At 41.5% G+C, this 26,694-nt stretch overlaps 2 protein-coding genes across 8 annotated transcripts in view; one reads left to right on the plus strand and one right to left on the minus strand.

Moving 5' to 3' along the window:
* per3 (period circadian clock 3) overlaps positions 1-23,224 on the plus strand; it is a 61,075-nt gene extending 37,851 nt beyond the window's left edge. For all 6 annotated transcript variants that reach the window (XM_061984882.1, XM_061984881.1, XM_061984884.1 and 3 more), the window contains 6 exons: positions 8,980-9,231; positions 9,315-10,165; positions 10,294-10,486; positions 14,100-14,286; positions 16,771-16,921; positions 20,365-23,224. In XM_061984882.1, the coding sequence (XP_061840866.1) occupies positions 8,980-9,231; positions 9,315-10,165; positions 10,294-10,486; positions 14,100-14,286; positions 16,771-16,921; positions 20,365-20,478 (1,748 nt within the window). In that variant the 3' untranslated portion in view covers positions 20,479-23,224. The remainder of the gene's footprint in view (positions 1-8,979; positions 9,232-9,314; positions 10,166-10,293; positions 10,487-14,099; positions 14,287-16,770; positions 16,922-20,364) is intronic.
* A 2,323-nt stretch (positions 23,225-25,547) lies between these two features.
* LOC133622302 (matrix remodeling-associated protein 8-like) overlaps positions 25,548-26,694 on the minus strand; it is an 85,921-nt gene continuing 84,774 nt past the window's right edge. For both annotated transcript variants that reach the window (XM_061984880.1, XM_061984879.1), the window contains 3 exons: positions 26,441-26,529; positions 26,306-26,374; positions 25,548-26,235 (listed from right to left, as the gene is read on the minus strand). In XM_061984880.1, coding sequence (XP_061840864.1) covers positions 26,213-26,235; positions 26,306-26,374; positions 26,441-26,529 — 181 coding nt within the window. In that variant the 3' untranslated portion in view covers positions 25,548-26,212. The remainder of the gene's footprint in view (positions 26,236-26,305; positions 26,375-26,440; positions 26,530-26,694) is intronic.

A 26,694-nucleotide genomic window follows, 5' to 3' on the forward strand; every position in this document is an offset into this window, starting at 1 on the left:
GGACCTATGCCTTTGCAGGAACTCTCTCCTAATCCTGGGATTCTTGCCTTTCCATATAAAAGATGAAATTAGTTTGTTTATTATGCAAAAAAAGGAATTGGGTAAAAAGATAGGCAATCATTGAAACAGGTACAAAAATCGAGGAAGCACATTCATTTTGATGCAGTTTACCCTGCCAGCTATAGTTATGTGTAAATCATTCCACCTTTCCAAATCTAATTTAAGTTTGTCGATTAGAGGTGGAAAATTGTCCTTGTAGAGAGCTGGTGGCTTACGACAAATATGTACACCTAAGTATTTGAAGCTGTTCCTGGACATCTTAAATGGGAAATATCCATCAGGGATCTCAAGGGCCAAATTATTCACAGGGAAGCATTCACTCTTAGCGAAATTCAGTTTATAGCCAGAGAATGATCCAAAATTGTTTAGCAATTCAATAATCTTTGGAATGGTAGAGATTGGATCAGATATAAACAATAGTAAATCATCAGCGTATAGAGAATGTGTGTGTTCTAGACCGCATCTATGGATTCCTTTACTGATACCAGCCGATTTAAGAGCAATGGACAAGGGTTCGATTGCAGTAACGAATAACAATGGGCTTAGAGGGCACCCCTGGCGTGTACCTCTGCCAAGTGTGAAAAATTGGGATAACATCCCATTTGTGCTTACAGCAGCCCTAGGAGAAGAGTATAGAAGTGCTATCCAAGATATATATTTGGACCCAATGTTGAACCTCTTTAAGACCTCCAATAAATATCCCCACTCCACCCTGTCGAAAGCTTTCTCCGCATCTAAAGAGACCACCACTTCTGGCGTCTCCTCGGATGCTGGAGAAAAAATAATGTTAAGAAGGCAACGAATGTTGGAAAAAGAGTGCCGGTTTTTCATAAACCCAGTTTGGTCAGGTGATATGATGTTTGGTAAAATTGATTCAAGGCGAAGGGCCAGTGCTTTAGCTAAAATCTTATAGTCAGCGTTTAAGAGAGAGATGGGACGATAAGAACTACAATCGGAATCTACTTTGCCCGGTTTTAGTAATAAAGTTATTGACGCTTCGGTGAGAGTTCGAGGCAGGGTACCCCGGTCCAGAGAGTCATTGTACATATTTAAAAGGAGAGGAGTCAGTTTATCTGAAATTTTTTTATAGAACTCTATAGGATAGCCATCTGGGCCAGGGGCCTTGCCGCTCTGCATTAGTTTAATTGAATCTACAATTTCCCGGATTACTAAAGGTTGATCCAAAGCGCTCTCTTGAGTAGTAGTTATGGATGGGAATTTCAAGTTATCCAGGAAACTCATCATGATTGTTTTATCAGCAGCGCATTGTGAAGTATATAGTTCAGAGTAGAATGATTTGAAGGTGTCATTAATGACTGAAGGAATGACTGTAAGATCATCTGTGGGGGTTCTAATTTGTCGAATTTGCCGAGATGCTGACTGACTTTTAATTTGGCGTGATAGATGGCGCCCTGCCTTCTCACCGTGCTCGTACAGGAAGCCACGCGATCGTAAGAGTAATTTTTCAGTTTCTTGTGTTGACAATAAATTATAGTTCATTTGCAGATTTTGTCTATCTTTAACCAGTTCAGGGTGTGGAGATACTGATAGCTGTCTGTCCAATTCTGTTATACTTTCCATGAGCTGTTCCTGTTTTTGTCTTCTCGATTTGTTTTGTCTTGCTGAATAAGAAATAATCTCTCCCCGGACTACCACCTTTAATGTCTCCCAGAGTAAAGACGGGGATATGGGAGTAGAGTTGTTGGTGACAAGAAAATCATCTATCACTTTGGAAATTGTTTTGCAGAATCCGTCATCATTGAGTAGTATGCAATTAAACCTCCATGGAGTCTGCGTTTTTTTTAAGAGTGTAAACGAAAGATCAAATAACAATGGAGCATGGTCAGATATCACTATTGTTGAATATTCTACATTGTCGACAGCCGGAAGGAGATTATCATCTATGAAAAAATAGTCAATCCTTGAAAAAGTTTTATGAACCTGGGAGTAAAAAGAGAATTGTTTTTTATCTGGGAGAAGAGTATAGAAGTGCTATCCAAGATAGTTTTGAAATTGTTTTGGCCATTTTTAATGGGGGGCCCTGCCTTGGACTAGATTTGTCTAGCAACGGGTCTATTGCACAGTTCAGGTCCCCCCCCAATATTAAACGATGGGAACTGAGGTCTGGCAAAAATGAAAACACTTTCCTAATAAATGCTTCATCATCCCAATTGGGTGCATAAAGGTTGGCCAGGACAACAGACATATTATTAAGAGAACCTGAGACTATTACAAAACGACCTTGATGGTCAGTTATGACATTTGTTGGGCTAAATTGGGTTCTTTTGTGTATTAAAATAGCTGTACCCCTTGCTTTACTGCTAAAATTTGAGTGAAAAGATTGTCCAACCCATGAGGCCTTTAATCTATGGTGATCCTTAGTGGTCAGATGAGTCTCTTGTAGGAAAGCAATTTCAGTTTTAAGGTGTTTTAAATGGGAAAATACTCTACCTCTTTTGACTGGGCCGTTGATCCCTTTAACGTTCCAAGAAACAAATCTCAAGCAAGATAACCCTTTTTTGTTTGTATTAGCCATAATCACATTTGTAAAAAACATGGTGAGATGACACAATGCCTTGTAGAAGGAAGTGGTATTAACATACAGACAGGACTGAAAGAAAAAACAAATTTGTAGGACCTAACACACAAAAACCCCAAAACAAAACCCATAGAAACGAGGAACAAATAAACCCTCCTAAACCACCCTAAGCTTGTCCTAAGAACTAGAACTAGCAGCGGGACTCCATAAACTCTATTACTTCCTTACGACATTGATCCGTGAACTAATATCACCGAGCAGATAGGGCTCCTTTTTCTGCAAATGTGTCTATAATGTACAGTGGGTGCCACTTAAATAGAAATAAGCACCATATTGGCAACAGAATTATATATAGAAAATAATAATGGGGAAAAAATAAATAAATAAATGATAATAATAATAATAATAATAATAATAATAATAATAACACAAGTAGCCCCTGGTAAGTGTCAGTTTCAAACTGGAAACATTAGAGAAAGTAGAGAAATAAAAATATCAATTTACAATATTTAAGTAAGTCATAACTTTTAAGAAAGAGGGAAAGAAGGAAAAAAAAAAAAAAAGGGAAAAAAAAAAAAAAAGAAGGAAAGAGGAGAAAAAAAAAGAAAGAAAAAAGGTTGCAGTGCAGAAATTGACCGACAGTTATAACCATTGTTTTTCTGACGCACCCGTTAATGTCCTCTTCAACGTATTTTTGGCCTGAAACGTCTTCCATACAAAGTCATCTTCCACTAACCTGTGGGAGCGATGCGTTCGTCGTAGAAGTCCTGGGCTTTTTGTGGAGAATCAAAGTACAAGTTTTCATTTCTGAAGGAGACCTGGAGATGGGCAGGGTGCAGCAAGCGGAATTGAATTCCTCTCAGGTAGAGCGCATTTTTGATGGGGTTGAAAGCAGCTCGTTTCTTGGCCAAAGCAGGGCTGATGTCCGGGTAAACTCTCAGCTCGGTGCCGCGGTAATCCAATTTATGTTGTCTGGCCCATCTGAGTACTTTTTCTTTCTCTTGGAAACGGAGGAATTTAACGATGAAAGTCCGCGGTTTTCCGGCGCCAGCATCTAGTGGTCTGGGACCGAGGGAGCGGTGAGCTCTCTCTATCTCCGGTGGGCTGGTGAAAACATCAGGACCCGTTATCGCCATTAGTAAGTCCGACGCAAATTTGGTCGGATCTTGTTCTTTCTCGCTTCCCTCTGGGATGTTGATAATCCTCAAATTAGAGCGGCGGGACCGATTCTCGAGGTCGTCCACTCATTCCAGGAGCACCGTAGTTTGGGACTGTAAAGACTCCACAGCGGCTTCCATCTCAGTGAGTTTTTCAAAGTTTTCACCCACTGTGACTTCGGTTTTAGTCAGACGGCTGTTAAATGACGTCACCTGTTGTCCTAATAAATCGACTGACAGCTTCAGCGACTGTTGAATCAGAAAAGCCATGTCCGCCTTGAAGCTATCTCGCTGTTTATTGAGGAGAGCCTCAATGTCGTTCTTGGTGACTGGGTCAGATTGACCCTCGAGTTCGGCTCTCTTGTCTTCAGACCCTGAAGCTGCTGCTGCGGCCGCCATGTTAGCTAACTTAGCTGAGACCCTCGCTGCTCGAGTTGTTGTTGTTGTCGGTTTTGTCTTCGAGTTGCTCATTATGTCACAATAACGACACTATTTCGCACAAAAATAAGGGATGCGTCAGCCAGAAAAAAACACAGTTAAGTAGTTAGACTTTAAAGAGTAAATGAAAAGTTTGACCGGAGCCCTCCTCTCGCACGTCTGCCCTCTACCTCATCAAACCGGAAGCCCACCCAGCTTTTTTTAATTTAAAACATGCAGCATAATTTCATATTTAGCAAACTTATCTTTAAGAAACTGCTCTCCTCTCTGAGCTGCCACCTTACCGTGGTAGAGGAGTTTGCGTGTCCCAATGATCCTAGGAGCTATGTTGTCCGGGGGTTTCTATGCCCCCTGGTAGGGTCTCCCAAGGCAAACTGGTCCTAGGTGAGGGATCAGACAAAGAGCAGCTCGAAGACCTCTATGAAGAACACTAACAAAGGACCCAGATTTCCCTCGCCCGGACGCGGGTCACCGGGGCCCCCCTCTGGAGCCAGGCCCGGAGGTGGGGCACGATGGCGAGCGCCTGGTGGCCGGGCCTGTCCCCATGGAGCCCGGCCGGGCACAGCCCGAAGAGGCAACGTGGGTCCCCCCTCCAATGGGCTCACCACCCATAGCAGGGGCCATAGAGGTTGGGTGCAGTGTGAGCTGGGCGGCAGCCGAGGGCAGGGCACTTGGCGGTCCGATCCTCGGCTACATAAGCTGGCTCTTGGGACGTGGAACGTCACCTCGCTGGGGGGGAAAGGAGCCTAAACTAGTGCGTGAGGTGGAGAAGTTCCGGCTAGATATAGTCGGACTCACTTCGACGCACAGCAAGGGCTCTGGAACCACTTCTCTTGAGAGGGGCTGGACTCTCTTCCACTCTGGCGTTGCCGGCAGTGAGAGGCGACGGGCCGGGGTGGCAATTCTTGTTGCCCCTCGGCTCAAAGCCTGCACGTTGGAGTTCAACCCGGTGGACGAGAGGGTAGCCTCCCTCCGCCTTCGGGTGGGGGGACGGGTCCTGACTGTTGTTTGCGTTTACGCGCCAAACGGCAGCTCAGAGTACCCACCCTTTTTGGATTCACTCGAGGGAGTACTGGAGAGTGCTCCCCCGGGTGATTCCCTCGTTCTACTGGGGGACTTCAACGCTCATGTTGGCAGCGACAGTGAAACCTGGAGAGGTGTGATTGGGAAGAATGGCCGCCCGGATCTGAACCCAAGTGGTGTTCTGTTATTGGACTTTTGTGCTCGTCACAGATTGTCGATAACAAACACCATGTTCAAACATAAGGGTGTCCATATGTGCACTTGGCACCAGGACACCCTAGGCCGCAGTTCCATGATCGACTTTGTAGTTGTGTCATCGGATTTGCGGTCTCATGTTTTGGACACTCGGGTGAAGAGAGGGGCGGAGATTTCTACCGGCTGCGATGGTGGGGGAGGATGCCGGACAGACCTGGCAGGCCCAAACGCATTGTGAGGGTTTGCTGGGAACGCCTGGCAGAGTCTCCTGTCAGAGAGTTTCAATTCCCACCTCCGGAAGAACTTTGAAAATGTCACGAGGGAGGCGCTGGACATTGAGTCCGAGTGGACGATGTTCCGTGCCTCTGTTGTCGAGGCGGCCGATTGGAGCTGTGGCCGCAAGGTGGTTGGTGCCTGTCGTGGCGGTAATCCTAGAACCCGTTGGTGGACGCCGGCGGTGAGGGATGCCGTCAGGCTGAAGAAGGAGTCCTATCGGGTTCTTTTGCCTCATGGGACTCCTGAGGCAGCAGACAGGTACCGACAGGCCAAGCGGTGTGCGGCTTCAGCGGTCGCGGAGGCAAAAACTCGGACATGGGAGGAGTTCGGGGAGGCCATGAAAAAAGACTTCCGGACGGCTTCGAAGCAATTCTGGACCACCATCCGCCGCCTCAGGAAGGGGAAGCAGTGCAGTGTCAACACCGTGTATGGTGGGGATGGTGCTCTGCTGACCTCGATTGCGGATGTTGTGGATCGGTGGAGAGAATACTTCGAAGACCTCCTCAATCCTACCAGCACGTCTTCCTATGAGGAAGCAAGGCCTGGGGAATCTGTGGTGGGCTCTCCTATTTCTGGAGCTGAGGTTGCCGAGGTAGTTAAAAAGCTCCTCGGTGGCAAGGCCCCGGGGGTGGATGAGATCCGCCCGGAGTTCCTTAAGGCTCTGGATGTTGTGGGGCTGTCTTGGTTGACAAGACTCTGCAACATCGCGTGGACATCGGGGGCGGTACCTCTGGATTGGCAGACCGGGGTGGTGGTTCCTCTCTTTAAGAAGGGGAACCGGAGGGTGTGTTCCAACTATCGTGGGATCACACTCCTCAGCCTTCCCGGTAAGGTCTATTCAGGTGTACTGGAGAGGAGGCTACGCCGGATAGTCGAACCTCGGATTCAGGAGGAACAGTGTGGTTTTCGTCCTGGTCGTGGAACTGTGGACCAGCTCTATACTCTCGGCAGGGTCCTTGAGGGTGCATGGGAGTTTGCCCAACCAGTCTACATGTGCTTTGTGGACTTGGAGAAGGCATTCGACCGTGTACCCCGGAAAGTCCTGTGGGGAGTGCTCAGAGAGTATGGGGTAACGGACTGTCTTATTGTGGCAGTTCGCTCCCTGTATAATCAGTGTCAGAGCCTGGTCCGCATTGCCGGCAGTAAGTCGGACACGTTGCCTTTTGTCACCGATTCTGTTCATAACCTTTATGGACAGAATTTCTAGGCGCAGTCAGGGCGTTGAGGGTATCTGGTTTGGTGGATGCAGGATTAGGTCTCTGCTATTTGCAGATGATGTGGTCCTGATGGCTTCCTCCGGCCAAGATCTTCAGCTCTAACTGGATCGGTTCGCAGCCGAGTGTGAAGCGACTGGGATGGGAATCAGCACCTCCAAGTCCGAGTCCATGGTTCTCTCCCGGAAAAGGGTGGAGTGCCATCTCCGGGTTGGGGAGGAGATCTTGCCCCAAGTGGAGGAGTTCAAGTACCTCGGAGTCTTGTTCACGAGTGGGGGAAGAGTGGATCGTGAGATCGACAGGCGGATCGGTGCGGCATCTTCAGTAATGCGGACGCTGTATCGATCCGTTGTGGTGAAGAAGGAGCTGAGCCGGAAGGCAAAGCTCTCGATTTACCGGTCGATCTACGTTCCCATCCTCACCTATGGTCATGAGCTTTGGGTCATGACCGAAAGGACAAGATCACGGATACAAGCGGCCGAAATGAGTTTCCTCCGCCGAGTGGCGGGGCTCTCCCTTAGAGATCGGGTGAGAAGCTCTGTCATTCGGGGGGAGCTCAAAGTAAAGCCGCTGCTCCTCCACATTGAGAGGAGCCAGATGAGGTGGTTCGAGCATCTGGTCAGGATGCCACCCGAACGCCTCCCTAGGAAGGTGTTTCGGGCACGTCCGACCGGTAGGAGGCCACGGGGAAGACCCAGGACACGCTGGGAAGACTATCTCTCCCGGCTGGCCTGGGAACGCCTCGGGATCCCCCGGGAGGAGCTGGACGAAGTGGCTGGGGAGAGGGAAGTCTGGGCTTCCCTGCTTAAGCTGCTGCCCCCGCGACCCGACCCCGGATAAGCGGAAGAAGATGGATGGATGGATAGATATTTAAGAAACTGATCCGCGGCCGGATAAAACCTGTTCATGAGCCTTATACGGCCTATGGGCCGTACATTTGACACCCCTGATTTAAGGGGAACTGCATTTTTTGTGTGAATTTTGCCTAATAGTCACAATCCTTATGTAAGACAAGAACCCACATTCTCAGGGCATTCAAATGATCACAACTGGACTGTTGGTTTGTCTTTGAAGACATTTTGCCTCTCACACTTATTGTGCATATTACATATTGTTATAAAGGTGTCTACTACTATATTATGTATATACTTGCAGTGTGTATATAAAACATTGGAGGGTTTGGAATTTGTTTTAGAGCAGTGGTTCTTATCCTGGGTTCGATCGAACCCTAGGGGTTAGGTGAGTCGGCCTCAGGGGTTCGGCAGAGCCTCCGCCGCAGCGGTCAAGACACACCAGACTCCTGAATTGATTAACGTTGACCCCGACTTAATTAAACAAGTTGAAAAACGTATTCGGGTGTTACCATTTAGTGGTCAATTGTACTGAAAATGTACTGTAATATATACTAATAAAAGTTTCATTCAATCAATCTATCAATCGTGTAAATAAAAACTTCTCCCTATCGGCGGATCTGTACTGTAAAGTTAAAATTTGAATGACAATAAAAAAGAAGTCTAAGTATTATTGATACCCCCAAACAATGTTCCCTCTAATTTTCCATCTGATTTGCAAGTGTGTAATTTGTTGTGAGTTCATGCACTGTGTTGGTTTTGTTCTTTGAACAAGGCAATGTTCATGCACGGTTCATTTTGTGCACTAGTAAAAAAAACATTTAACTTTGTCTTGAATTTGAAAAAATAAAAAAAAAACATTTTATTTTTCACCCCGCCTTCCGCCCGATTGTAGCTGAGATAGGTTCCAGCGCCCCCCGCGACCCCGAAAGGAATAAGTGGTAGAAAATGGATGGATGGATGGATGGATAAAGAAGGGTTTGGTGAATGTGCACATGAAACTGGTGGGGTTCGGTACCTCCAACAAGGTTAAGAACCACTGTTTTAGAGGCTTTGTTGACTCCCATTAGCTGCATCTTACAAGCCTTTTTTATCATCTTTAAAATTGTAAAAAAAACAACAAAAAAAACTGTGTGTTCTTGTCTCTCATAATGATTGTGAACAAGAGGCACAATACCAAAAAACTGCAGTTCCCCTTTAAGTGTTTGTGTGCTTTCCCATCACAGAGCTTACAGCACTGGAGGATGTACCAATGGGAAGCGAGCCTACTGATCATGCTCCAACCCCGGTCCGCCCAGCACCGAGCCCTGCTGCTGAGGAACCAAGGTTTGTTGGTCTCACCAAAGAGGTGCTGTCGGCTCACACACAGAAGGAGGAGCAGGAGTATGTGGACCGATTCCGCAATCGAATCCTGCAGAGCCCCTACAGTTCTTACCTGCAGATGGACAACAGTTCAATGGCTCCCTCCCATCACAGAGGTTTGTACTGACAAACGTTGAATGAGTGGGGAAGTCACAGATGATTTTGTGTTCATTCAAATGTCCAACTAAACCTGCAACAGGTGAATACCCACGTCCAGTAAGTGGTGGGTTGAACCGCTCTCAAAGAGGAAAGCCCCGACCTAAGCGACCCAAACCCCAAGGCTCCTCAGACAGCTATGCTTCCCCAACTGGACCTCATCGTCGTGTCCCAGAGTCCTCCTGGCCCTCCTCAGAATCCTCCCAGCCCCAAATGGCAGCACCTTACAGTCAAGCATCCCCTGTCCAGGCACCGTTCTTTCCCATGATGGCGACCCAGCCGGCCCCAGCACAACCCCCAAGACCACAACAACTGCCCGGACCCTCTCCTACGGCGATGCAGCCCCCTGACCAGACCCAGTTCAGCTACAACTTCAGCTTCATGCAGCAAACCCAGAACATGCCAGGCATGCAACCTATACAGATGGAATCCATCCAGAATCTACAGAATATTTCTAATTTTCCCTGCATGCAGCCAATGGCTCCAGTGCAGTGTATCAACCCCTTCATGACACCTGTCATGGCTGTCATCCTTCCCAACCACCCATCTTTCACTTCAGGTTATCCTTCTATTTACCCACCCTCCACTGTCTCTATGCTGCATCAGGCACCCATCACCATGGCAGGGTTCGCCCCTACTGCCCCCTTCCCACAACCTCAGTTCCAGGCGCAGCCTGTCCTTCAACCCCAGACCTTCGCTGGCCCCCTGCTGGGCTCGCCCAGACCCTGCTCTACTGGCGGAGAGGACGAGGAAGCTGCCGGCCCACGCGCTCTATTCTCCAGCTCTCGCTCGAGTTCTCCTCTTCAGCTCAACTTGCTGCAGGAGGAGCTTCCCAAACTGAGTGGAGGGCAGAGCAACCATGCTGAAAGCCTTCTTGAGCAGCGTGACAACAAGGTGATACATCACAAAGGAAATCATGAATCTCTTTGATACAAATGACATGTTTTGGGTTTAATCAATTAACTTTTGTTTTAGCTGTGCTGCAACCACACTAAAGATCTAACTTAATATTTCTCCCTCAGTGTGACGTCCCGAGTGACTCTGGGAACAATGACGCTCAGTCTACATCCAGTGAGCTGCTTGACCTGCTGCTGCAAGAAGATGCACAGTCAGGGACTGGCTCTAACGCCTCCGGGTCTGGGTCAGGGGAGTCTGGAGGCTCACTGGGATCAGGCTCCGGATCTGGCTCCAATGGCACCTCTACCTCACACACTGGTAAAGATACTTTATACTTCTCGCACCTTCACAATGATATTCCTTTTCATAGAAGTAGAAATTTAACCGTATCTTGGAATTATTAGAGAAAATAGTTGACTTAAAGGGCAAAACCATTTTTTTAACCTGATGGTACCTGCTCATGTGTATTTGGGATCTGCATAAGTCCTGAAAATGTGAATCTCGCCTTCCTTTCTACTGCCTCTAAACGGTCCGTTTGGAATTTCTCAGTCCTGTGACATTTTGCAGACCTGTGATGTCTGTGGATATCTTTGTACATGGTAAAGGCTTACTCAAAGGTCTTTGCGTAAGTCTGCCATTTTATTTAATGTTTGAGCATCTGTAGTCCAAACGACAAAATGCCCATGGTACGACAAGAAGACCGAAAATGATCTGTTGTTGTTTGCTTTAATCAGCACAAGCCACTACACAAACTTTCAGCCTCATCTGAAGTGATAAAGAGCCTTACTTGTAACTTTTATAATTCGTGGCAATGCACCTTCAATTTAGAAGAAGTCTGTCTTCGTGTGCACGAAGCACTTCAAAGAGTCCTGCTTCAGAAACCTGTGCCAGTATGAAGATGGATTTTCCAATTAACTAATTTTAATGGCGGAGTCGGTGACTACTATTTATGGCAATGGAGGAGACAATGAACCAGTAAGTAATAACAGTCGGTTAGAAATGTGTGAATAATACGTTATCAATGTTTTAGCTCGATTTGTTGTGTAGCTAGCTTAGCCTTATAAATGTAAGACAACTGCGTCACCGTTCTCCGGCAATATAAAGAATTAATTTCCTAAAAACTAGTTTTAATTGGATCAGTGCTTACTGTCTTTGGTATTGGAGGAGTACAATATATAATATTATTATATATAATGTTTTTACGTTCGTGATGTCACACATAACGATGCTGATTGCCTTTAGCCTCTGTTTTTTACAATTCAAAGCAGCCAATCAGCTGAGTTATTTACATGATATAGAATAGAAAAGCCTTTTATTGTCAATATACACATGGATACGTCCAGGATCTAGCATTAGAAAGTTAAACTCGGTAGATGTTTAACCTTAGTCAGCGTATAGTTCCAGACCTGTACGTCAGTGCGGCTTTGTCACTCACTTTCGTCCACACGCATCGTCTCCTTCCTTGTTGCCGACAATAATAAAACACGGTGAGCCGCTGGTATCACTGTATCATCTGGGATGTTGTGTTGTGGTGGAAGTCACTCAAAACAGATGGCTTGTGGCGGTCACCCATGTCCATAGTGCACAACAAAAGCAAGAAAGCTAAAAAAAAAACCTACTATATAACATTTCTGCCAGGCGGGGGCGAATGCTTACTGAGCGCTTACTGCCTCTCAAAACAAACTGTTTTAAAAGGGGAAAAAAAGGCTTAAAAATAGGTCTAAAACAAAATCCAAGCAAAATTCTGACCAGCGAACCAACATAACATGTTATGTAGATTACAAGGAAGTGATTGAAATGTCAAAAACAAAAAAAATCATGATATGACACCTTTAAAGACGAACTAGGCAAAGACGAATGCTTTATTACCACTATCGGGCTGTGACTGCTGCTCTTGGTTAGTTAGTTGGTTGAAGTTTATTTTGAACATGTATACAGATTGACCATGATACATAACATATTTTTCATTTCTCTTTACAAGATGCCTTAAAAGAAGTAGGAAGAAGGAAAGTTGATCTAATCCGACCTCCTTTTCACTTTATAGCAGTTACTTACAAATTGAAAAACAGGAAGTGAACAAATGTGTAACACAGTTTACCTCAGACCTGGGCATTCTGCGGCCCGCGGGCCACATCCGGCCCTTTGACGTGCCTGTCTGGCCCGCGTGAGGCCAATCATAAATTACAAAATAAATTTAAAAAAGTATCTATCTCGAGTGTGCAATACAACGGTGCTGCTTTTGTTTTGAAAAGCGTTATTTGTATTACTTCCGTGTGGACGTATGCTCGTGCGCGATTGTGAGTGAATGTGAACAGCTGCAATCACAAATTACAAAATAAATGTAAAAAAATATATATGTCGTGCGTGCAATACAACTGTGCTGCTTTTATTTTGAAAAGTGTTATTTATGGGCGTATGTTCGTGTGTAACCTGTGAGTGAAGGTGCACAGCGACAAGTGATGCCCGGTTAGCCCCGAGACGCTAAAAAGAGAAAAGTTGATGAGGAATGGCATGTTTTCAACAAGACATGGACTGCCAAGTATTTCTTTACAGAAATTAAAGGTAAAGCCGTGTGCTTAATTTGTGGTACACAGGTTGCTGTGTTTAAAGAATGTGAGTGTAACGACCTGCTGAAGTTGATGTTGTGTTCTTGAGTTGCGGAAATGAGGTGTGAGGATAGACGTGCGTGTGGAAGGAACGAGAATTCCGCCCTCAATGAAGACTCCCAGGTTTGATGGCAAGGCGAACTGGGAGGCATTTCATCCCACTTCTGACACCAATTGTAGCGTCCAGAAGAAGTGCACACCAAGTCTGACGCTCTTTTTAAACTTTTATTGAGCAACCTATACTAACACAGCTCAACTTATCTCGTTCCTTCCACACGCACGTCTATCCTCACTCCTCATTTCCGCAACAACAACGCTTCGTCCTTCTTCGCCAATCACCTTACAGGCCTGCTACGTTCACAACAAAGAGGATGCAGGATAAAGTGACAGAAATTGAAATTTTTGCATTGTATTATACATCAGGAAGTGTTGTGTAAGAAAGTGTTAAAAATAAAACCATCAAAAGCCATCTGCTTTTGTATAAAGATAAGTTAGGTTAAATGAAAATATTATTATTATTATTATTATTTATCTTACGGTATATCAAAAATAATTTGAGCAAAATGTAATTGAAATATTGTCGGTGTGGCCCTCCAGCAGTGCTCGGGTTGCTCATGCGGCCCCCGGTAAAAATTAATTGCCCACCCCTGGTTTACATCAATGATTTTTTTAAATCAAATCAAATCAAATCAACTTTATTTATAAAGCACATTTAAAATTTACCACAGGAGTAGCCAAAGTGCTGTACAATGAACAGGTTAAAAGATAAAACGAGTACCGAGCAAACACAACACAACACAACACAAACAGAACACAATAAAAAATAAATAATTAAAATAGAATAAATAAAAACATAAAAACATAAAAACAGGTTCACAGCAGGTGTATTATGGGGCGCCATTGCAGGATGGATATCACTCAGTGTTAAAAAGCCATGGAATAAAAGTATGTTTTTAAGAGAGATTTAAAAACAGGAAGAGAGGAGGCTTGTCTAACACTCAGGGGTAGGTCGTTCCAGAGCTTGGGAGCAGCAACGGCGAAAGCTCGGTCACCTCTAAACAATACAATACAATAGTTCTCTTAATAGTTATGATTTACTTAATGAGTTGAATAATATTGTCAATAAGTACATTACTTTTCCTCCTTGTACTTTGTAAACACTTTTGAGTTTGAGCAGTTTCCTACACTGGATCCTATTAGTACATTGCCTTCTTTGCCTAATCCAGTTCGTAATTGAATTCCACATGCTGATATGGTAAAGGTCTTGAGTGTTGTATGGCATACACATGTTTTAAGTTAGGTTTTTCTCTGCTCTTGGGTTGCAGGCAGCAGCAACAGCAGCAAATACTTTGCCAGCAACGATTCGTCAGACACTTCACGCAAAGCCAAGAAAAGCCAGGAAGCGCCGGTGGAGCTCCAATGCAGCTTTGACAATCAGGTGGAAAACTCGATATGGAGCATGATCCAGCACACGTCGGAAGGTGTCAAGATGACCTACCAGATCCACACAAGGTACACACAAGTCTCATTCCTGTAATTTCCGTGCATTTTGTTTTATGACAGACATAACACATACATTGTAAATGTGTTTTTTTTGGCAATACTGAGCTTGCTGTTACTTGTTATCATAGTTGTATCTTTTGTGTTGAGACACTGATTTTCTGGACAGCACTTTACAGTAGAACCTCAACTTATGAGCCTAATTGTTTCTGTGATGGAGCTCTTAACTCAAAACATTTGTATCTTGAATCAACGTCAGCCATTAAAATGAATGGAAATTAATATAATGGGTGTAAGGCCTGTCCAAAAAGAACACGTTTAACTAAATATAACATGCCTTTTAAAAAGAAAAATAACTTTTGGATAAGAAATAATTGTATAAAAACAATACAATATAATGTACTAACAACTACATTAGTTTTATAAAGTAATATATTAATAATGTACAGTTTTTATCTTGGAGAATGGACTTTTACGGTAGGGCTGGGTGATATGGCTGAAAACGGTATCACGGTATGTTTTATATCAGTCGATATCGATAATTATTGATATGTTTTATGACCTATCGAAAATAAGGAACCTGGGAGAAAAATTTAATAAATGTAAGGAAATGTCAACTCAAACATGGAAAACAATCAATGTAAACAAAATTGTAAAATCACAATAAACACTTAATACACCTCGTTAAATTTAGGTGAAAAAATAAGGAATATGTAAGAAATGCTTCATTAAGTGTAAGAAAATAGTGCAAAATGTGAAAATGTAAACAAAGAAACCTGAGAAGATTTTTTTTCTGCAGGTTTAGTGCCAGGAAGTTACAGCTCAGCAGTGTGCTCTGAGCGAGCACAGGTGGTTTGGTCTTCTGTCTGACAACGGCCGTTTTTTTTTTTAAATCCAAAAAACTGCCATACTGTCGAGGTGACTTCTCCTGTTTAATCGACAATTTCTACGCTCTCTGCAGCACTCATTTTTACTTTCTCTCCTCACTCCATGCAAAGAATCAACTGCGAGACAACAATATGGTGCAACCAATTGTGATAGTTGATACTGTTACCTGATTGGCTGTTAGCGTGTCACTCCCACTGATCACTTCCTGCATTGCTCGGTTACCAGAGGGCGAATGCCTTTGTTCATGCACCCAACCTTGCTACGCAACTTTTGGTTTCTTACAACGAAGAAAAAAATGTATATATCGAACATTTTATTATTTTCTATTGATATCGATTATGTGTCTATCGTGATATATCGCGTATTAGTGCCCAAGGCATGAGTAACTTACACATCTGTGAAGGCAGCATTAATGCTGAAAGGTACATACAGCTTTTGGAGATATGTTGCCATCCAAGCGACGTTATCATAGACGCCCCTGCTTATTTTAGCAAGACAACGCCAAGCCACGTGTTACAACAGCGTGGCTTTATAGTAAAAAAGTGCGGGTACTAGACTGGCCTGCCTGTAGTCCAGACCTGCCTCCCATTGAAAATGTGTGGCGCAATATGAAGCCTAAAATACCACAACGGAAACCCCGGACTGTTGAACAACTTAAGTTGTATATCAAGCAAGAATGGGAAAGAATTCCACCTGAAAAGCTTCAAAAATTGGTCTCCTCAGTGGCCAAATGTTTACTGAGTGTTGTTAAAAGGAAAAGCCATGTAACACAGTGGTAAAAATGCTCCTGGGACAACTTTTTTGTAATGTGTTGCTGCCATTAAATTCTAAGTTGATGATTATTTGAAAAAAAAAAAGTTTCTTAGTTCGAACATTAAATATCTTGTCTTTGCAGTCTATTCAATTGAATATAGGTTGAAAGAAATTTGCAAATCATTGTATTCTGTTTTTATTTACGAATTACACAACGTGCCAACTTCACTGGTTTTGGGTTTTGTATATTGACATTGTCTTATCGCCCAGCCCTATTCTACGTTAAGGCCTTCTCCATCAAACACACCATCAGCAGCCGTTTAGATATTATTTTAACATCCTTGACTGGCGTCAGACTCATTCTGCTTCAGTATGGTTCAGACTACGCTCCAATTGTTTCGCCAAGTTGTCATGTTTTTGATGATGTCTGTCTTTAATTCTCTAAACATCATCCACTTTTTCTTCTCAGAGCTGTCCTTCACAATCAATGTATTCCTTCCCATGATTGGAAAACAAAGTTGTGTTGATCTCTAGCTATACAATAAGATAAGATCAGATGATTAGGTCGGCTCTTACGGCACCAACTAATGGCGGGGATGCTTGCAATTTAAAGCACAACAATTACCCAAAAGGCCGCTCTTATCTAAAAACACTCTTAAGCAAGACATTCTTAAGTTAAGGTACCACTGTCATTTGTCTGCCACTTGTAGGCAGTTTGTAACATGGCTCATGCATTTTATCCATCTTGTTGCAGAGCTCTACAATTAAAAATAACTGCTGAATATGTTTTATATGTTTTTTTGTCTCATTGTACATCTTTTAAACTCCTCACATATGACTGTCCCTCTCTTCCAGGGACCAGAATGAGGTGTTGGCTGAGGACAGAGAGAAGCTGCGGGTATTTCAGCCTCTCCAGCCTTGGTTTAGCCAGGAGCAGCAAAAGGAGCTAGCTGACGTCCATCCCTGGATCCAGCAGCACACAATCCCACAAGCGATCGACACACAGGTGGGAATGTGCACAAACGCACGTCTTTAGTAGGGATGTATAACGTGAACCGGTTCCTAATTGGGTCGGTCCAGGAAGAATGTTAAGATTCCAGACTAATGATACTGCTATCAGTGGGTTTTTTTTTATCCAGCTGACATGCTGTCAAATTCAGTTCAAGTGTCATTACTAAGCATTTGTAGATGATAATCAGCTTGGAATAATCACAAATAAGAAAGCAACACCACACAAAAGTTTGTAACAACATTTCCACCTAGTCCCCAGAGTCACGCATGCTAATAAAAGTTAGTGTCACTTAACTCATGACTGCCACTACAGTGCGCTACATCAACCCGGCCGTCCTCTAAGCGATCTAGTAATCCACAGAACAATATTACCGTATTTTCTAGACTATAAAACGCACCAGTATACAAGCCGCACCTACTAAATTTTAGGAAACATTTTTTTTACAGATATTAGCCACACCGAATTATAAGCCGCAGATATATACTTAATGAAATTAGTTATTTACACAAAGAGTTTGTAAATGTTTATTTACATACCTTAATTGTCTCCAAATAGGTGTCTGTAACACGGCAGTAAAACGGTGATCAAACAAAACAGAAGTCATCGTCCTGGACCCACTAGCTGCGGAAGCTAGCTATCCAATCAGCGAAACAGACTCAATAACTCCACGGTGATGTTTTGGTGAATTTACTAAGACATTTGTGAAACTGAAACAATACAAAAAGAATGCCATTGTAAGTAAATGATACTAACAGACACTCGATCGTAAACGTGTTAGCATACTAGCTAATGGTAACGACGCTAGCTGCAATACATCACAAAAGCATGTACAAATATGTATGAAAACAATCCTAAAGACATCACACATGGGACGGGTTTAGTAAGTAGGAAATGTTTTAGTTATATTGTAAAACATACAAACTTTGCTTGGAGTGATGAATGAAGAATTCCATACGAGTAGAAACGCTATGGACGGTTAGAAGATGGATCAGCACTTTTACTTCCAATTGAAAGCAAAAAATGAAAGGAAACTGAAGCACCCGCAATAGCACAAACAATAACACACCGTTTTAGTGTTTTGCTTATTTTGTTTTTTGCATTTTAGCCATCAGCGAAGAAAACTCCACACATTAGCCGCACCGTTTCATAAGCCGCAGGTTTCAACGTGTGGGGAAAAAAGGTATAGGTCAGAATTTACAGTAATCCATTCAGAAAAGTGAACATTTTAAATAATCATTGGGTGTTTTTATTTGTATAATACACAAGCGACACATATACGTTGGTGGCTGTAGCACTGGCTTCCGGTCCATCACTCAAACACGTCCATGTGCAACATAAACACGAGTAACAATTCCTATTGTTACAAAATGCACACCCACCCAACATGTTGATTTGTTGTTTTGATTTATATTGTATATATGATATGAGGTATCATGTTAAAGGTCTGTGAATGAACATGGATACATTCATATTATTTGAATTTATTATTTTATTACTAATATTTTAAATATTATAGTAGGGACAAGTGGTAGAAAAATATGTGTGGTCCTTACAAGGTGACTTTGCACTGCAAACATACAAACCCCGTTTCCATATGAGTTGGGAAATTGTGTTGGATGTAAATATAAACGGAATACAATGATTTGCAAATCCTTTTCAACCCATATTCAATTGAATGCACTACAAAGACAAAATATTTGATGTTCAAACTCATAAACTTTATTTTTTTTTTGCAAATAATAATTAACTTAGAATTTCATGGCTGCAACACGTGCCAAAGTAGTTGGGAAAGGGCATGTTCACCACTGTGTTACATCACCTTTTCTTTTAACAACACTCAATAAACGATTGGGAACTGAGGAAACTAATTGTTGAAGCTTTGAAAGTGGAATTCTTTCCCATTCTTGTTTAATGTAGAGCTTCAGTCGTTCAACAGTCCGGGGTCTCCGCTGTCGTATTTTACGCTTCATAATGCACCACACATTTTTGATGGGAGACAGGTCTGGACTGCAGGTGGACCAGGAAAGTACCTGCACTCTTTTTTTCCGAAGCCACGCTGTTGTAACACGTGCTGAATGTGGCTTGGCATTGTCTTGCTGAAATAAGCAGGGGCGTCCATGAAAAAGACGGCGCTTAGATGGCAGCATGTGTTGTTCCAAAACCTGTATGTACCTTTCAGCATTAATGGTGCCTTCACAGATGTGTAAGTTACCCATGCCTTGGGAACTAATGCACTCCCATACCATCACAGATGCTGGCTTTTGAATTTTGCGTCGATAACAGTCTGGATGGTTCGCTTCCCCTTTGGTCCGGATGACACGATGTCGAATATTTTCAAAAACTATTTGAAATGTGGACTCGTCAGACCACAGAACACTTTTCCACTTTGTCCATCTTAGATGATCTCGGGCACAGAGAAGCCGGCGACGTTTCTGGATGTTGTTGATAAATGGCTTTCGCTTTGCATAGTAGAGCTTTTACTTGCACTTACTGATGTAGCGACAAATTGTATTTAGTGACAGTGGTTTTCTGAAGTGTTCCTGAGCCCATGTGGTGATATCCTTTAGAGATTGATGTCGGTTTTTGATATAGTGCCGTCTGAGGGATCGAAGGTCAGGGTCATTCAATGTTGGTTTCCGGCCATGCCGCTTACGTGGAGTGATTTCTCCAGATTCTCTGAACCTTCTGATGATATTATGGACCGTAGATGTTGAAATCCCTAAATTTCTTGCAATTGCACTTTGAGAAACGTTGTTCTTAAACTGTTTGACTATTTGCTCACGCAGTTGTGGACAAAGGGGTGTACCTCGCCCCATCCTTTCTTGTGAAAGACTGAGCATTTTTTGGGAAGCTGTTTTTATACCCAATCATGGCACCCACCTGTTCCCAATTAGCCTGCACACCTGTGGGATGTTCCAAATAAGTGTTTTATGAGCATTCCTCAACTATATCACTATTTATTGCCACCTTTCCCAACTTCTTTGTCACGTGTTGCTGGCATCAAATTCTAAAGTTAATGATTATTTGCCAAAACAAAAATGTTTATCAGTTTGAACATCAAATATGTTGTCTTTGTAGCATATTCAACTGAATATGGGTTGAAAATGGTTTGCAAATCATTGTATTCCGTTTATATTTACATCTAACACAATTTCCCAACTCATATGGAAACAGGGTTTGTAGTTGACTTGTTTAACACCTACAAAGCAGGTGTTGATAAAATACTTCCCTGATGTGAGATATTATATCAAGATGTTGCTGGTACACAACCTTTTTGTGCTAATAAAATTGCTAATAAAATGCATTTTGGCACAACTTTATTTACACAAATTACATATCATACCGATGACTTTATCGATAAGAAATATCGATATTGGTATCGAAAAAATCCTAAAAGTATGTAGTTTCCCAGCCTAACGTCTCTTTATGTTCCTTAGGGTTGTATGAACTGCCACACTGGTGCAGGGGTGGCCCACTCCCCTCCACCCCCAGACCCCGATAGCTCGTCCCCTCTGGAGATCCTGGAGCCGGACTCCCTTGTGGACACTTGAGAAAGCTGCGGCCCCCAAACAACCATCAACGTCAACAACTCTTAACACGCATCTTGTCTGATCAGGCCGGAGGACTACGTCTCTGTGCTTTAATTGAACTTGATTTGTAAAGATATCCAGGGCTGGATAAACCCTGAGGGGAGGGAGCAAGTGCGAAAGGCATTTAATTTGACTAGTTTTCACTCCCAAAGTGACCCAAACTGACCGCTTTCATCGGACCATGACTATAACACCTCTCCGTGTTTTCTCTTTTTAAGCGCAGGTTTATCCTCTGGCGTCACTCCATGCATATTGCAGGAGGACCCCATGGTCACCACCCCCTGGATCATGAACACTGGGCACACAAGTGACCGGACAAAAGGCCCGATTCAAAGCATCAGAACACACAATGGAGTACAGGTTGGACCACTTCATCATGAGGGGTTTTTTTTTGGAAACGGGTCTCACTGATCATGGCATGGACACCATCTTGGATGGAGACATTGGTGGCCCAGTTCGTGTATCCAATCACAAACATTCATGGACCCGGAGTTTGTACAGTACATGTACCACAAGAATTATTTTTCAGTAACTCAAAGACACACGTGCTGATTTCTGTTAATAATGCTCTTCATCTTTTTGGTTCAATTGCTGCTGGAGTTTCATCTCTGGTGTTCACAGGTTGATTGTCTCTGGTCGAGTACCTTGTCGTCATGTCTTTTGGACTCACAAAAACGTGGATCATTTAAAGGAGGTGTAATCTCTCTCGAATTCCGCCTCATCCTGGTTCTTCTACTCACTCACACATGAAGTTTCTTCTCTGGTGATGAATGGGCTGGTCCAAATGTTGTGCTGTTAGCGAAGGCGGTTGGTGCGAGCTAACGCAGGACTGCTGCTTTCCTTTCATGCGGTAGACATGGTTTTTCATATATACAGTACAGGCCAAAAGTTTGGACACACCTTCTCATTTCAATGTGTTTTCTTTATTTTCATGACTATTTACATTGTGGATGGTCACTGATTGCATCAAAACTATGACACCTGCAAAGTGAAAACCATTTCAGACTACCTCTTGAAGCTCATCAAGAGAATACCAAGAGTGTGCAAAACAGTAATCAGAGCAAAGGGTGGCTATTTTGAAGAAACTAGAACATAAAACATGTTTTACATAACTCCACATGTGTTCATTCATAGTTTTGATGCCTTCAATGTAAATAGTCATGAAAATAAAGAAAACTCATTGAATAAGAAATTGTCTAAACTTTAGGCCTGTGTGTGTGTGTGTGTGTATGTATATATATATATATATATATATATATATATATATATATATATAGGGCTGTCAACGTTAACACGCGATTAATAAATTGATCATTTGTGACGATAAATGTGCAATGCGCCCTTTCAAACACACTCCGACAGAACTTTAGATAAAAACTGAAGTAATTAGTTAGTATTACAGCGACAAACTATCTTATCATAGGCGCACATCAAGTTTAAAGTCGCATCTTAAAGCAAAACATGAACGTGAGGAAGGCGCTGCTTATCAATCTATAAATGGACGTGTTCTGTCCCGTACTATCGTGTAAATCAAAACAGTCTTTGAAAGGGCAATGGAATTATTGCATGACAGTACTCTTTATTTTGCATATTACGGTAAAGCGGCAGCCCTTAGCTGCTCCTGCAATGAGCTGACAACATCCTCACACGTGACCATTACAACACAGCATTTGTCTCATCTCATTGAATAAGGCACTAAGATACCGGAAAACAAACAAACCGGACAAGAACACGCAAGCAGGCTGTCAGGGATGACGCCGAGACCGATGCTACGCATACGAGCCGCAACCTGAGCTTTCTCCTCCGAGGAAAACAAAAAGGCTGCAGAAATTCAAATTCGATTGGGAAAAGGAAAATAAGTGGCTGGAAAAGGTGAACAATTATGTCGACAAAGCACACCGCGTGGTGTGGAGATGTTCTCGTTCATCCAGGTCATTGTCATCTCAGGGCAATCGATCGCAACTGGACTGTTTGGTTTGTCTTAGCAGACGTCTCGCCTCTCACCCGAGTAGACTTCACGAGTTCATACTCAAAGACTCAGATTGGTCCGATTTAGTCAAGCGGCTGGTGCCAAAACCCCAAATATTTATACTCCAAAACCAGGAGGGTGTGCCTGGACAAGGATGGTTTCGCTCTATGGGTGGGAGAAAAACAACTGTTTTGATGCAATCCTAACTGTCAAAGCCAACTACAGTCGTTGAAGTGTAATTTCCCCTTGTTAGCAGTGAGGTATTGTGTGGCAGAACGATCGCTGTGGATCGACTACTACCAGTCCAAAATAGTCGGAACCACGTAAGCATTCCAGTCAGTTGTAAACAATGAGGTGACCAGAATATGTTTCTAACTCCTGTTACTTGTAGGAAGCTAAATTGCAAAGTCTTTTAGGAATGGTTGAAAGGACAGTGTTGTATGTGGGAGACAGGTGGTGTTGCAGACCACCTCCTCCTTTCAGGGATGGTTTTTCAACCTTGGTTTGCCGCTGTGTTTTTGTTTTGTTTTGCCTGATGGTGGATTGTGTGACATTGAACAGCATACTAGTAGTGGTTAAAAATAATAACGACAAAAACAATGGAAACCTTGACCCGTTTGTTGTCTGCCAGGCAACACCAACAACCAATCGGAAGTCAAGAAGCAAATACTTTTATTTAAGAAATATATTTATTTTGATATTTTTGAAAATTTCCATTAAACTTTATTTGTTGAGCAATTTGTTTCCATTGTAGCCTATTCATATTACCTCAAAACATGCATTTATTTACATTTAAGTTAGTATCATTTTATCAAAAAAAAAAAGCCAAAGCAATCACCACGCTGGTACGGGTGAAGACGATAAGTTTGGCTGGTGTTCTGAAAAAATTTACTACCCGTAATCTTATTTCCTACTACACTTACTGTCACCAGGTTTTGAGCAAATCAATGACTTGCAGTTTAGTAAAACATATTAAAAAAATGTTCCTGTATGACATGCATTTGTATTCAAATGCATGGGTGTTTTCTTCAGCACATTCTATTTATGCAAGCAAATAATAACCTGTGATTATTCACAGTTCAAGTGTGATAAATCTAATTTTTAAAAAAATCACTTGACAGCCCTAATATATATATATATATATATATATATATATATATATATATATATATATATATATATATATATATATATATATATATATATATATATATATATATATATGTATATGTATATATATATATATATATAATGTGTGTGTTTATATGTATGTATGTATATGTAACATGTATATATACATGCGTGTGTATATATATAAATCTGCATTTTATGTGTATATATAAATATGTATATGTGTGTGTGTATATGTCTATATATGTGTATATATACATATATTTAGGGATGGGAATATACATATGCATGTGTATATGTGTATATACTATATATATGTGTGTATGTATACGTGTGTATGTATGTATGTATGTATACATATGCATGTGTATATATATATGTATGTGTGTGTATGTATACGTGTGTATGTATGTGTATTTATATATATATCCACATACACACACATATATATATATATATATTTGTGTATGTATACGTGTGTATGTATGTATGTGTGTGTGTGTATATATATATATATATATATGTAAGTGTGTGTTTGTATTTATATATATACACATACATACACACGTATACATACACACACACATATATATATATATATATAGATTTGTGTATGTATACGTGTGTATGTATGTATGTATATATATATATATGTGTGTGTGTGTGTGCTTGTGTGTATATGTCTATATATATGTGTATATATACATATATTGAGGGATGGGAATATACATATCCATGTGTGTGTGTATATATATATATATATATATATATATATATATATATATATATATATGTATGTATATGTATATATGTGTGTGTGTATATATATATATATATATATATATATATATATATATATATATATATATATATATATATGTATGTATGTACATATATATATATACATATATATATATATATATATATACATATAGTGTGTGCGTGCGTGTAAAATGTCTGCGTATATATGTATCCATATATATGCATAGGAATATACATACACACAGTATACGTGTGTATGTATGTATATATATATATACACACACATTACACATGTGTATATATATATACACACAGTATACATGTATGTGTGTGTGTGTATATATATATTTACAGTATGTGTATATATATTATATACACACATATATATGTGTGTGTGTATATCAATCAATCAATCAATCAATGTTTATTTATATAGCCCTAAATCACAAGTGTCTCAAAGGGCTGCACAAGCCACAACGACATCCTCGGTATAGCCCATATATATATATATATATATATATATATATATATGTCTATATATATGTGTATATATATACATGTATTGAGGGATGGGAATATATATATCCATGTATGTATATATATATATATATATATTTATATATATATATGTATGTATGTATGTGTGTGTATATATATGTATGTATGTATGTACACATATATATATATATATATACATATACATACAGTGTGTGTGTGTAGAACGTCTGTGTATATATGTATCCATATATATGCATAGGAATATACATACACACAGTATACGTGTGTATGTATATATATATATATATATATATATATATATATATATATATATATATATATATATATATATATATATATACACACATTACACATTTATATACACACAGTGTATGTGTGTGTGTGTATATATATATTTATATGTATATATATATTATATACACACACATATATATATATATATATATATATATATATATATGTGTGTGTGTGTGTGTGTGTGTATATATATATGCGTGTGTGTGTGTGTGTGTATATAGAACAGTATCATGGTATTTTGTAGGAAAATGTACACCAAACTTCACAAAAGTATATAAAAGCCGTTTGTCTTGAATTCAGGGACTGTTTGTGACACACAAGAATGAATAAATTAACTATGATGTCTGATTTTATTTCAATTCTTGTAAAATAAAAGAACAATTCACAAATCAAACACAATGATCGCAATAGAAACAAGATGGATACAATTACATTTGGCACCAAAAAAAGTCATTTAGTGCAGTCAGAAGAAACAAAAGGGTTATGTAATTACCAAAGCTGTAATAGCATTCACTTATGGGACGACGTGGCGCAGTGGGAGAGTGGCCGTGCGCGACCCGAGGGTCCCTGGTTCAATCCCCACCTAGTACCAACCTCGTCATGTCCGTTGTGTCCTGAGCAAGACACTTCACCCTTGCTCCTGATGGGTGCTGGTTAGCGCCTTGCATGGCAGCTCCCTCCATCAGTGTGTGAATGTGTGTGTGAATGGGTAAATGTGGAAGTAGTGTCAAAGCGCTTTGAGTACCTTGAAGGTAGAAAAGCGCTATACAAGTACAACCCATTTATCATTTATTTATTTATTTACAATGGAGTCGGCATCGTTTCAAATACAGTGTTGCACCTTCATTTAACTACCTCTGGGTGGCGCTGTGGTGCCTATAAAGTGGATTAAGGTGTCTTTGTTTCTCCAATGCAAAACAAAAACACTAATGACTGTGAGGGTGTGGATGCTGGAAGATCCCCAAGCTGTGGACGTGTTCATCGGCCTCTGGACCAGCCAGTGACCTTGGACTTGTCTCACTTGCAGCATTTCTGCATCTCTGTAAAAACAGTTCAAACTATCTATAGGGTCATTCAATTTAGGAACGCTTTTATGTTTGCATTTGATACCTTTGTCCAGATCAACGACTTTGCACGGTGTGTTAATGTTGACGTCTTTCAGCAGGTTGTTCTTAAAGTCTTCAAGGTCAAATAGGAGAAAGTTTACATGATGGAATTCAACTTGTTGTGTTCCCTTTTGCTTACCGAATCGATCCTCTGACTCCCTGAAGGGCAGAGTCGCCCCGGAAACTTCCATCTCGAACTCCTCTGAGCTGCTGCGACTTCTGCTGGACCTGATTCAGAGGGTGAGTGAGTGTGTGTTCTTGTATTTCTACCCTTCTTGGGACATCAACAAGGAAAAGTACCTTCCATATGAGGACCGGTGAACAAGTTAGGACCGAAATCATGGTCCCAATACGGAAAACCATTGCATCTAATAGAGAATGTCTCATTTGCAA

The sequence above is a fragment of the Nerophis lumbriciformis genome, linkage group LG23, assembly GCF_033978685.3.
Source record: "Nerophis lumbriciformis linkage group LG23, RoL_Nlum_v2.1, whole genome shotgun sequence".
NCBI lineage: Eukaryota > Metazoa > Chordata > Actinopteri > Syngnathiformes > Syngnathidae > Nerophis > Nerophis lumbriciformis.